Source organism: Eublepharis macularius, chromosome 9 (genome assembly GCF_028583425.1).
Source record: "Eublepharis macularius isolate TG4126 chromosome 9, MPM_Emac_v1.0, whole genome shotgun sequence".
Lineage (NCBI taxonomy): Eukaryota > Metazoa > Chordata > Lepidosauria > Squamata > Eublepharidae > Eublepharis > Eublepharis macularius.
In genome coordinates this window covers 22,006,954-22,020,839 of record NC_072798.1, presented here as the reverse complement: position 1 = coordinate 22,020,839, position 13,886 = coordinate 22,006,954, and the positions used below count along the sequence as shown (strand labels likewise).

Sequence of the window (13,886 nt, the reverse complement as noted above, 5' to 3'; positions counted from 1 at the left end):
AACTGGCCAGTTCATTTTCAGTGGTGTAAAATTCAGTTTTCACAGAGGTCTTTCTTCTGTAGAGACAAAAATACTTATATGAAAAAGTTAAATTAAATAAAGCATCCTACAGTATCAAGGAATGATATTTTTTCCAAGCCTCTAGTAGAGGGAGGCCAAAGGGTTCTTTGACCCTTATATTATAAATGTCAGGGTATATTATAAAGGTTTCAGAATAGCTGATATGGAAGGTTGGTACTGTATGGGGATGATGCAGGTAGCTTTGGAATCTTCCTTAGATTGTGGGGGTGGTTGTTGTGGTGTTGGGGGGGGGTTGCTTTTTTGGAGGGGTTGCTTAAAGACTGTTTGGTTTCGTATGAAAACAATTAATACTGATAATAAGTAATTCCAGTTCAGCCATCTGATATGAAACAGAGTGTTCCAAGCTCTAGGCTTTTACCATTAATACCAATCTTCTATAATTAACAAAATGGTTAACATTATATACATTGCGGGAAGAATAATTCAGTTATTATTAAACAATGACTGAGCGGTGACATGATAGAGGTTTACAAGATTATGCATGTGACAGAGAAAGTAGAGAGAGAAGTATTTTTCTTCCTTTCTCACAGTACTGGAACTCGTGGGCACTTAATGAAATTGCTGAGCAGTCAGGTTAGAACGGATAAAAGGAAGTTTTTCTTCACCCAAAGGGTAATTAACACATGGAATTCACTGCCTCAGGAAGTGGTGGCAGCTTCAAGCATAGACAGCTTCAAGAGGGGATTGGATAAACATATGGAGCAGAGGTCCATCAGTGGCCATTAGCCACAAGGTACAGATGGAACTCTCTGTCTAGGGCAGTGACACTCTGTAATTTTGGTGTTTCGGGGAGGGCAATCAGTGGGAGTGCTTCTGGTATCCCTTCCCCACTGGCAGACCTCTTGAGGACACCTGGTTTTTGGCCACTGTGTGACACAGAGTGTTGGACTGGATGGGCCATTGGCCTGATCCAACATGGCTTCTCTTATGTTCTTAGTTACAGTTGAGGCTTTATTAAAGAATTATTAGTCTGTCTTGCAGAAACGGTCTAGAAAACAGAAGGTCAATGTCTACCACTTCGATATTTCCAGATCAGAAATATTCTTCATAATTTAAGGAGATCTTAGATCAAAACCAGATTGTGAACTGATTTTCAATCGAAAGAGCAACCACTTGTATCTGATCAAATTATGAGTTTTGCTATAGAAACTCATAATGATAAAGTAGGTAATGGGATTTCCCCTTATGTATTTGATCATTCTTTGTAAATTGTGGCACTTGTTGGTATATTTTGATCAAAATGATGTTTCTGTCCACAGTTAAATTTCTTTCTCTACATAGAGCCAGGGAGAATGAGAAGATTTGCCACTTTTTAAATCCATCAGCAAAAGCGCTCATTGGCACCTGTGCATTAAGGATGAACGCCAGTCGCCTCAGTGTAGGGAGGGATATTGGTGGTTTCTTGTCCAGTAGCCAGATTCAAATGTATTTCTGTCAAAAGTAGCTGAAGACTCAGCTATTACTGCAAGGAATTATTAGGTTAAACATAATACCAATGAAGCTTAGTTAGGATCGGGGCCTTTCCAGTTCAGAGCCCCCAGGGAGAAACCTGCCTGTATCATAGATGAGCTGTGTATAAATGAAATTGCTGACCTAACCATGGAAAAAATATTAAGTGAGAAGCTGAAACTAGGAGGGATAACAGTGACTTCAGAAATTTCTTAATCAGGAGGGCACTTTGCCCAGATATGAAGGCTGTATTGTTTTTTGGAGAAAAGAACATGCTATCTTTGTGAGATAGCATTACTAACACAGTGGCTCCTGGAATTCTAGAAGATACTGATGATCTGTCTTAAGATGTCGAGCTGCAGTAAGTCATAACTCAACCAAGGCATGAACATAACCAGTAACTGATCAAAATTTATAAATGAGATGAATAGTAAGAAAGTTCTTAACTCCCACCCTTTGATTGAAATGAAATGCATCTGGTTTTGCTGAAGAATTGAAATACCAGCTTTTTTCATGAGCATGTGGTATTGAAATATGATCTTAAAGGTAGGTACTTTTGTTGTCAGGGATGATTTAAATTCTGTATGGCTCCAGAAAAGAGAACTTTTTTGAAGTCTTGACTGATTCTTTGTGTCCCAAATGGAACTACTTTTGCCTTTAATGCTGAGAGCCAGATTGCTTATATTCAGTATGGTGTATAGTGTGGAGGTGTTTGACATCCTTAGAATCTCCACTTAGAAATAGGCTTGCATCCCCTCTTAATTTGAGGAGAAAAACCTCTGAAAATGTGTGGGTGCATGTTCAGGTTCTTGGAAATAAATAGGTCAGAAATCATTGAGACAGGGCTTCTTTGGCTCCTGTAACCTATTATCTTCCAGGTGCACGTTTCTTCTGAAGATTTTTCTAAAAACATAATTTGTAATGGAGGGATTTTGAGAGAATATTATGACTTGATGCTAGTGTTCATATTATTTCATTTGTTTTTAAAATTATATCTCTTCTCCACTTTAATTGAGCCTGGCTTTTTTTTGGCCTGTTTTTAATGGCATGGACTAATTTCCCAGCTGTCTTGAAACTCCGTCACAAAACTGATGTGGTCTAAAACTGACTCATGTATGGTCTTTTACAGCTGATGGGACTGTTGACAGTGGTCAGGGATCATCTCTGTTTACTGAATCATGTATGAGTAGCCAGCAGACTGCTTCCTATGGCTCCCAGCATGAACAGGCTGTCCCAACAGTTCCAGCCCCAGGATATACAGTTCCTGTTGGCCAGCCTCAACCACAACAGCCTGGAGTTTATCAGGCATCTGCAGTGGTAAGTGTAAAGATGGAGTAGCAGAGCAAATACTCAAGTAGGTTCTCTGGAGAGGCAGCAAAGAGTTTCCTAAATAAATATACTGTATAGTAACCCTAATCGATATTCATGGATTTGTGCAGACTTTTAGCTCTTAGCATGTGGTTAAGAAGAACAGCTGTTCTGTGAGTGTGTCTGGGGAAACTTCATATGTGAGGATAGTAAATGTTTCACTCTGATAGAATGCTTCTGCTGGGAGGGAGGACATCCGTTGTATGGATTCATGAGTACAAATGGATCTTGTGGGTGTGTAATGTGTGTCAGTGCTACTCCCCCCAGTTGATTGCACTGCCTGCCTAAGAGGTACATAATATTTTGTCTAGCTTCAAACATTGTTGAGCTGCAGGTGCAGTGAACTCTGTGGGAGGAAGTTTCTAACTGAAAATTCATGATGGGGCTTTAGGGAATGACTGTTAGATAATGTATGTTCTATAAGAATTTAATTTCAGCTAGTTAAGGTAAGAATTCCTAACTGTCAGAATGCTGCATGCGAACACTGCAGTTTTAAATGATCCCACTTTTGTGTTCTAATTTATAGCTTGCATTTAATTGCTCATGGGCACAAATACCTTTCCCACTTCATGTGTTCATTTGTGTTACCCTTTATTCAGTATCTTTTTCTGGTATGTTTTCAGAGCTGAATTTGGGGATCTTCCTTAAAAAACCCACACATACATGCTGTTCCCCTACTCTATTTTACTAAACTTGTTCCTTGTGGACAAATGAAATTATATCTAATTCTTAAATAATTGTCCTATATCTAGATGGTGGACTCTTTTATTTGATAATCCGCAGGTTACTTTTTGTGGCTGTACATTGTTTTCAGTGCAAATAATATTTTTCCATTTTGCTCAAATGCACTTATGAAGTTTTGTGCCCTTTTAAATCCATACCAGATGAGTTCATACAGACCGTCTTTTTTTAAAAAACTGGCTCACTTTATTTTAGTTCCTATGTTTTTGCTCAAGGACATGGCTTAGATCAATAAACCATTAAGCAATCTTCACGTGCCTTGCCTCAAGGTTGAATAATCATGGCTAACACTAGGGGAATAAACTAACAGGCCAGTAATTAGTCGAACACAGCAAAAACATTCTGTCTGCATCCTTCTGGAAGTTTCGATTCTGATTGCAGTCTTATTGAGAGAAAAGACATAGGAGAGGAGGACAGACTACTTTTTTCAAGGTTCTAGAAAAAAATAAGTTGGCAGGGGGAACACCTGGCTGCTGGAGGGACTATTAAATAATGGTGTGCGCGTGTGTGCTTCTTAAAGTAATTTGGACCCTAATTTGTTCAATCAGAAAAATAAGCTGCTAACCTATGGGATGTAAGAAGATTGCTGCAAGTATTTTCTCTAGCACACTCCTCTCTTAGAAGACAGTCTAATCTTAAACAGTTTCTGTAATTAGTCTTGTCATTCCACTGTTTGATGTGGATTATTCTTGATGTCTTGTAATACTTGGCTGAATAAAGAACTATAGATATCCAATAAATTTTTTGATAGCCATACACTCCAGAAGGAAATATATGAACTTCAACAGAGTAACACTAAAATTTGCAAGGAGCACTTTTGTGCATACACTACAGTGCCTGTTCCAAGCTAGTGTGAACATCTGGTTGCTCTTTGACTCTTAGGGCCCTTTACATGTCAAATTTCTTGGTACTGGAAACAACTTTGGCATGTTCTGATCGAGCCAGGTGCTGAGAGCAGATATCCTCTTCCTATGCATATGCAGACTATTTGTAGTAGGAGACGGCACTAGTGGAACCTGCCAGTCAAAGAAAAACCTGCAGTCCTCCCAGGTGTATATGTCCTCTTTCCTGTACGTGATGTCACTCATCGTTTGTTCATACCTCCTATACTTTATGGTCAACATTGGGCCTTTGTCATGAATGTGTCTCCCTCAGTTCCAGCTCATTAGTCCATGTGATTTGTGTTCACTTTTTTTTGTTTCCTTCCTTAGCCTCGTCGTGGCTGTAGCATGTCAGTTGGTGCTTCCCCTCTTTCTTTCTCCCCTCTCCGCAACATCCCTTTCAGTGCTCCTTCCACTCCGCCATCAGCGTTGTCTGCACCTCTCTCTCCCTCCCACCTTCGGACTGCTCCTGAGGAAACCTTTGGTGAAAAGCTTTCCAAAGCCCTGGAGAGTGTCCTGCCCATGCACACTGCCTCTCCACGCAAGCACCGGCGTTCCAGCCTGCCTTCCCTCTTTGTCAGCCCTGTATGTCACTGTATGCCTCCTGGCTCATTGAAGATAAGTCACCACTAAATACATCCTGGCTTCATTCTTGTAATTAGATAAGAGTGAAAAAGGATTGTGTTTACTCTGTGCTATCAGAAAGCCGATTCTTCTTCCAAAAGCTGGCTGCAAGTGTCCAGAGCTTTAGAGAGAGGTTCAAATGTACCTTGTAACAATTTAGCTATAGTTTAATGAACTTTGATAATCAGTTCTGAACTTCAGTCTCTGGTCAACAAGTAGAAATTAATTAAATCGTATAAGTGTGTGTAACTGATTGTATCCTGAGATTGTAACCATTTTATAATCATAGTGCTCTGTCTGTATTTGACAGATAGCTGTCATTTAAGGAGAGAAAAAGATTCTAGACCTAAGCATTGTGGGAAGAGATATTTTAAAATTTTGTAGCCAGCAGCAGTCACTGGAAGCCAGTTCCCCTGCCATTCTTTATGGCAGTTAATGCTATGTCATGCTACCTATATTGTCCTCTTCCATACTGTAGATCTCACCTACCAGTCTTTTTTTTAACTTCTCTAGTATGTTAAAATATTCTAAATTTGGAGCTAGCCAGATACTCACAATTTCATAATTCTGCCTAGATTGGACCTCCCCCCCCCCCAAGTTTGGGATTTACTCGGGGAGGGAGGGTTGCACACAATATACATTGGCTGGTTAAAACATAGATTCCATGTGATTAGTTGCAGTTTTTTCTACGTAATCCTAGAATTCACATGAGAAGTTCCTTTTAAATTTTACACTTATGCCCACAGAAGGAGGATAATGGAATGTTTATTTGTAACATTTTGTTTGATTCTATCAGAGGAAGTTTGAATCGCTGTTCTGCAGTACAGAGAAACACCTTGTTTTCTTTCACAAAGAGTATGCAAGACTGGTCTTCATTCTTTGTTTGGAGTCATATGAACGTTTGCTGCTGCTTTTCCACAGTATAAATTAACTCTTTGATGTAGGGAACCCAAGAAATCATATCACATATGGATAAGAGGAGAGGTGGGCATGGACCGGGGAAAAACCACGGACCATGAACTTTTCATGGACCTGCCCCAGTTTGTGGACCGGTTGGTCAGTCCATGGTCTGTCACTTCCAGGGCCTGTCAGCTGAAATCAGCCCCATGCGAGACCACCCATTTTCTTGCTGCTTGCAAGCGAGGGGCACAGAAACGGGTGCTTTAAACCCCACACCTTGCTTCAGCTGGCAGGTGGGGAAGTCCTTCCTGTCAGCGGAAGCTAGCCCCACAGGGGAGCGCCCGGTTCTCGGGAAGTCTCAAGGAAGGCACTGGAATGTCTGGATTGTCTGGATTCATGGACTGACGGACTGTCCCAAAAATCATTGGGTCTATGGAAAACATGTGTCCCACAACCTGCTGGTTTGTGAATGCCTAACCGGGCTGGTCCGTGTCAAATTTTAATCCATTTTCCAGTCTGTGCCCACCTCTAGATAAGAGCAACTGAGAGTATTTTAATATTTTATGCTGCTGTGCTGTTGCTTATCCATCTGATGCTTGTAAGTGGAGCTTGTATAGAGTAGAGGACTGGAAACACATTTTGATATGGTATACTGTAGTGAGCAACCCTTAATAGATGGTGTCCATTTTCAGTAAATGGGATTTTGAGACGTAGTATGGAATGGTTGAGAGGCTGATAGATTCTGAATAAACTGATGAGGCTTTTGTTCCTATCCAGGTGTCAAACCAAATCTGTTCCTCTATTAGACCACTAACTTTCATGAGTTTAATAGTGTAGTGTATATAGTGAATTGATTTTATTGAAGAAAGTCAGTGTTCCGCACCCAACACAAATGTTCATATCAGTGGAAAGGGATAGATGGAAAAGCAGCTTCTAACGAAAGCAAATAATTTCATATGTACCTTTATCTGCCATGGATGTATTTAATGGATATTCATAACACTTCAAAACATTTTGTGTGTTGACCATGAACTAGGCGTAGCCATTCTATAAGGTTACTAAAGAGAGCTTCTTGTTGAGCTGAACATACTAATATGCTTCTATAATATGTGAATTACTTGTCTTGTTCATGTCAATACAGCCTCACTCCATGGTGCATCCGTGTGGGGGAACCCCAACATTCCCAGATTCCCAGGTATTTTTTCCAACCGTTCATGAACGGCCAGTGTCCTTCTCACCACCACCCATCTGCCCTTCGAGGGTGGCCTTTTCTCAGCGGCGCAAGAGCACTTCCATCCTTGAAGCCCAAACGTGCCACTTCCAGCCACTGCTCAAGACTGGTCAAAGTTTGCTTCTCCCAGGTGGTAGTCCGACTGCTTGGACGCCAGAAGCACTAGTGACAATGAGCACCACAGCTCACAAATCTACAGGAGAGCATATGCAGGCTAATCCTGTTTTTGAGTCGGCTCAAGTATTCGGTGATTACAGGCCTGGACAAGCAGCTTCTGAGGGGGCTAAAAATGTATTGACTCAAGAAGCAGTGTATTTAATGAGCATGCATTATCAGCCCCAGTTGCCTGAAAACTATGATACTGTATCTCATAATTCCCATGGGACTGAGCAACATTTGCAGCAGGCACCTGAACAAAGAAATTTGTATGGTGGCCCTCTTCAGGGTTCTACATTTGAGTATCAAACTGGGCAGACTTTTTTGGCAAGACAGATTCAGAACTTGAGGCTGGATTCTGGAATGAATCCACTATCACCATTGTCTAGCATGTCAACCCCGCTGAGTGCGGATCCCACACAGATGAGTTTTCACCAGGTATTCGTCCCACATTCTGCACCTGCTGTACTCACTCAGAGTGGTGATGGCAGAACAAGCTGTGTATTTGAGTTTCATGTTCAAGCATCTACTGCATCTCCAGGAGAAGGTGCAGTCATACCCCAACGTGTATATAGAAATCGTCGAGGCTCCACAGATTGTAATCAGGAGGAGTCTCCTCAAACGACTGTACAGCCTGGCCGCCTTCAGCCCGTTACAGAAGAGCAGTGTAACTTCCTGGGCTCTGAGTTCATGGTGCCTAGAGGCAGTTCTGTTCTGCAGATCTGGCCGGAAGGTAGCCCAGGATACTCAAGTGACTCCTCACAGTTGACTTCCTCAGACACTGGTGACTTCCTGTCTCCTCCTCCCACTGGGGCATCTACATCATACGTTTCAGATTTGTCTCTGCCTGCTTCCCAGCTGGCTCAGAAGGTATTTCAAGATTCGCAGGTCTTCATCCATTTCCCACAGGGAACTTCATCTCAACAGACTTTCTCGACACTGGTTTCTTCAGGACCATCTACACTCTATTCTCAGGTTACAGGAACAAATGCTTCCAAAAATGTCTTAGTTTTTTAGTTTTTCTTGACATTGTAGCACAAGTTTCCTTATATTTCCTATCTTCTGTCCTTTCCTTAATCTTCCCCTCTCATCCCCATGTTACTTTAGTTGTGGAGATTAGACTGTGTGTTGCCAGAAATGTATTAGTAGTTGAAACCACCCTGTCATAGTTTATTAGGAGTTCCCCTAAACATTATTAGCACATGAAGCTGAATTGATGTTTTGCAAACTTTTGCATAGAAGGTTAGTTAATATGAAAATAAATGGCACTCCTTTAACCCTGTTTAAAAACTTTCTTTTTACTTATCTGATGCTCACTTTGGATGCTCAGGTGAGTCAATTAAGGGGTTGCTATAAAACCTGAAGATGTGAACTGGCTGTACTGATAAAATTATTTAACAGGAACAAATGCAGTACTTGAGTAATAATTCTTTTAAGTACTGTTTAATATATCCTTTGTTGACACATCTTCTAAGATTTATGTAGGGTATTGTGAGATAGATATTTTAGGGTATGTACAGATAATCGGAGGATTTAAAGTTGTACAATAGAGATAAAAGAGCCTTTATATCCCATAATACAGCTGTCTTTTCTACTTTTCTCTAGTAAGGGTCAGCAACCGATAGCACTCAGGCCAAAATGCTCTTTGAGTGATATAGTGTCTGGTCCTGATAGCTAACATAGAAGAAAGAAAGTGGATCAGCACTGGGACTTCACAGCAGGTGTTCTCATGCCACCTCCAAGTCTCTGAAATGCTACCCTTTGTACACAGCCTTAAAGGCAAACGAGTTTTACTGGCACAAAGAGGGTTTAAAGTTGCTTTCAATTACATTATTAGAATTAGGGTGCTACAAGTACTTGTTTTTAGAAGCAAAGATAACAGCTTAATACAAAATCTCTCAATATTAGAATGTTCAGAAAAGAGGATGTATAACAGAGGGTACTACTAGAGTATTGTAAGGCAACAACAAAATCTAATGAGCTGAGATTTTTGTTGATATTGGATTGCCAGAGTTGAAGAACAGTACAAATTTGCTTTGAGAGATTTAACAGTGTAAGCATTTATTTTAGACCCCCGCACTAATCTTTTAACTTCCTCTGTGCTGATCATAGGCATCTGTCTCCTAACTATTTTCACTGGAAAATAGTGCCAAGCCAACCATAGTTTGTAGCATCCTACAGTGATAGTCATACTGAATGCAGTTGAATTAGTGGGGATGGACCGGTGGAGCTCATTGTTGGTTGCTGTTTTGAGCTATTGGATAGTGAGATGCAAAGCCTTCATAGAATGATTATGTTTTGGGGAATCTTTTATATCAAAGTTGCTGCATTGCTAGAGGCAGCAACATTAAACACGAGAACCTGTTAGAGTAGAGTGGCTAGAATGTCAGGAAAATCTTGAGTCAAATCTTGTTTCAGCCAGGAATATGTTAGTTTAGCTTAGGCAAGCAGCTCTCTGACCTTCAGCACTCAGTCTGCAATATGGAGAGAATCCTGGGTTTATCTTACTGCATGCAGATAACAGACAGAATGTATGCAAAATGCTTTAGACACTGTAAAATGGCAATGGAAATACTAATTTCTATGCATAAGGTTAACTTTTTCTGTAAGTATAATTCCACTGTCTTTGTTGGAAGTTCAGTCATGGGACGAAGCTTATGGTATCTGCTGAAAACTGAAAACAATATTTACTAGTGGAGCACTGATGCCTTTTTTTCTTGTTGCTGATTAATTGGCTCCTAGTCTTTCTGATCTGTTAGGTGGGAAATCCATTTTTTATTTGGATTTTTATGTTGAGGTCCTCAAACTGTTATACATGTATGAACACACATTCAATTAACTAACAGTACAAAGCAATGAGGAAAACTTTAAAAAAATACAGTGTAGCAAATGAAAATGCAATAGCCCCAATAAAATAGATATTGCAAAAAAAAAAAAAACCTTTGGAAGCAGGTTAAACAAATGAATCGGATCAGAGCAGTTACAAAACCAAACAAAAAAAAGTAGCTAGGTCATGGGGGAGGAGCTCCTTGACAGTCATATGCCTCCTGCTTGATGCCTGTAATCCAGTTACTGCCTGTTTACTGTGGAGTGAGCCTTGAACATGAGCAAAGCAAACAAGAGTCTATTAAAAACCAGATCTAAATCTCTCACTAGGGTATATCTCATATACCACTTACACTCTTCTCACTCCCATAAATATGTTAATTTTTTACATTTCTATATTTTCAAGTTGGCTAAAAGGGAATCCACTGCTAATTTTTTTCTTTCCTATTATTTGTATAGCTGTCCAACTTTTTTACAAGATTGAGTTCTGAAATTATCTCTTTGTAATAATTTCCCCCTTTATACAGAGATGAATTTACTGTATCTCAGGATACGGTTTGCATTTCGTTGTAATGGGAATGATACTGGAAAGAAGGTCATTGCCATTCCAATCTAAATTCTTTTATATTCATTCATAATAGCTTTCTGCCTTGCTTACTCATTCAGTATTGGAAGTTGTTTGCAGACTATTTTGGCTTTGTATGTTGGCTTTCAATATCAGACTGGTCTTTCTGACGCCTTGAGTCATTTCTGTTGAAGGTTTGAAGACTGGTGTAGTGTTTCCTGAGTTGAAATTAGTATTAACCTAGATTTTTGGTAGAAAATACATAATGGAGTTGGCTTTTCTGTTCTTAATCTATGCCAAGAGTGTTTACGGTAAATGTAACTGCATATCAGCATTTATCTCTCCATGTATTTTAGCATAGTTTTTTGCAGTTTTGATAAACTGTAGATACCTGAAACTTGTATGACAAAAATGCTTTTTGCAAAACTGCACACAAGCTTCTATATTAATAGTGGTTTGGAAAAGCTGTCTAAAGTGGTACATTGTATTCTTGCAGTGCTGTAATTTCTATATCAAATACTGTTCTGTATCCATTGAGAATTTACAGTAAGGAATCTTCTTTCAGGTCCTTAAGTTCCATACAGAAGTTAGTAAATGATCTAATTTTATGTATATCTGCTTCTTTAGACACAGCTGCCAGGGCAGCCAGGCTCAAGTGGCTCGTCAGTAGGCACATCTTCCCAGCTTATGCATCAAGGCCAGCAGGTAAGAGTGAGCCACTGTAACTTCGTAGATTATTATTATTATTATTACCATTATTATTTATTACATTTCTATCTCGCCCTTCCCACAAGTGGGCTCAGAGCAAGGTACAGCAGTTATAAAAATATAATACAAATATTAAAACGATTCATAAAACAACAGTTCATAAAATCAACAACAATAATAACTGTCCCAAGATGGGGTCAATTCCAGATTCCTGCCCATCAACATACAAGGGGAGGGAAGTGGACAGATAATGTACTGCAACCCATACGTGGGTCAGCAAATGAATGGGCACTACATAGCCCCGTGCTACATAGCCCCATATGTTGGGCAGCCGGCTGGTGGCCAGCCGATCTCCATAGACTCTTCACTTTAGTGCTTTTTATAGCACTTTTAGAGTTTGCCCTTACACTTTGAATGTAAGGGGGAACAATTCATGCAAATTAAAAGGAGTCTAAATAGCTGCATACAGTTGATAACATCACACCCTTGGTTATTACTAGATGAATGGGTTACTCTGCATGGATTTTCTCCATGTTCCTCTTCCCCCAGCAGTTCCTTTGAGCCCTCCAGAAAGATGATGCAGAGCCATTCTTGGAAAGAAAGCTATATTGAGCAAGGGTTGCACTGAGTGGAATTGTGCAAAATTACCCTGCCTTCGTCTTCTGCTTGTCAAGGAGTGGGTGAGGTGATTTCATGTGATTTATCACCCCGACCTATGTGGCTTTTTTTCCTACACATTCCCTTGCAACTATAGGAATCCTCTTTTCTGGCCAAGAGCAAGGTTCTGTTTGCAAGGGAAGCAGGAAACCCAACAGTGTATTCTGCTGGCTAGGCTGTATCCAGCCACCTATCTACTTTATATATATATATAAATACACAAATACACTTGTGTGCACGTGCACACACTTTACCCCTGTGTGTGGTTCATCATGTGTTTCCAAAACGTAGGTGATGGTTTTTTTTTCTTTTGAGAGTTTTTAAAAGGCAAATGGGTAAATCTTGTCACTTTCTCATTCCAGAATGTAATAATATATATTTTCTTTCTTTCTTTCTCTCTTTCTTTCTTTCTTTCTTGTCAAATTTATATCTTGCCCTCCCTGTGAACAGACTCAGGGTGGCTCACATCAATAAAAAATACAAAGTTAAGACACAGTAAAATTAAAGATTAAAAAGTACAAAAATCTACAATACAAAAGCATCCATCATCAGGTGCTAAAACTGCAATGAAACTACAGTGGCAGCCATGATGCTGCATCTAGGGTGGTAGAGTATATAGCACAGCATTCAGGAGGGACAGATTGCTGGTTCCTCAACCAAAGGCCCGGTGGAACATCTCCATCTTACAGGCCCTGTAAAACTGTAACAAATCTTGCAGGGCCCAGATCTCCAATGGGAGTATGTTCCAGCAAGCTGGAGTCGGGGCCAAAAATGCCCTGGTCCTGGTCAAGGCCAGGCAAACGTCCCTCATCCTGGGGACCACCAGTAACTGCTTATCCGCAGAGCACAAGGCCCTGCAGGGGAAATAATGGGAGAGGTGGTCTTCCAGGTATGCTGGCCCCAATCCATTAAGGGCTTTAAATACCAAAATCAACACCTTGATCCAGAACTCAACCAGGAGCCAGTGCATCTGGCACAGCACTGGATGAATATGTGCTCTAATCAGAGTCCCTGTAAGGACGTGCTGCTGCTCCTCACAGGGTGTTTTGTTGTGCGGATAATAATGACATGCTTTATAAACCGCTCTGAGTGGGCATTAAGTTGTCCTGAAGGGCGGTATATAAATCGAATGTCGTTGTTATTTACCAGCTGTAATTTCCGAGTCAAGCTTTAAATCCTTCCTTCCGGTTCTCTGGTAATATGTTAACCTTGTCAGTAAAGCAGTACACCAGATTTTATTAAACCATTAATTTATAGAAGGGGGTTTTGCTCGTTACTGCTTTGCTGCTTTAACCACCCTGGCTGTAGTTAATTAGGAATATCTGAGGGATCCACATAACCAGGTTCCCTAGCAGTAGCAGTAGCATCTTAGGTTGAAGGGTATGTTGATACCTAGCATTTTGCTAATTGGATTGCAGTTCTGTAATCTGTATTTTAGAGCATGTCCAGAAAATGAAATATCAGCAAATGATGAACTCCCACCTCCAACATTTATCCTGCATCAAATTATATGAGTGCTAGTCTGTAGGGAGCTGGATACCACTGGAAAAAAAATATTTAATTTTATGAATTAAATCAACAGAGCTAACACTTTTCTGAATTAAATCAATCAAGAGCTAACGCTTTTCCAGCTCCAGCCCTATTCTTTCATACTAACATTAATCTGTAAATTACTCTCTCATTTTTAATATAAATTTAA

The 13,886-nt window shown here is 40.2% G+C and overlaps 1 protein-coding gene across 1 annotated transcript in view; it reads left to right on the top strand.

The window, feature by feature from the left end:
• The window catches only part of WNK1 (WNK lysine deficient protein kinase 1), a 149,602-nt gene that overhangs the window by 84,100 nt on the left and 51,616 nt on the right, over nt 1-13,886 (top strand). Inside the window, exons 8-11 of the mRNA XM_054988948.1 lie at nt 2,660-2,847; nt 4,851-5,105; nt 7,186-8,406; nt 11,450-11,527. Of these exons, the coding sequence (XP_054844923.1) occupies nt 2,660-2,847; nt 4,851-5,105; nt 7,186-8,406; nt 11,450-11,527 (1,742 nt within the window). The remainder of the gene's footprint in view (nt 1-2,659; nt 2,848-4,850; nt 5,106-7,185; nt 8,407-11,449; nt 11,528-13,886) is intronic.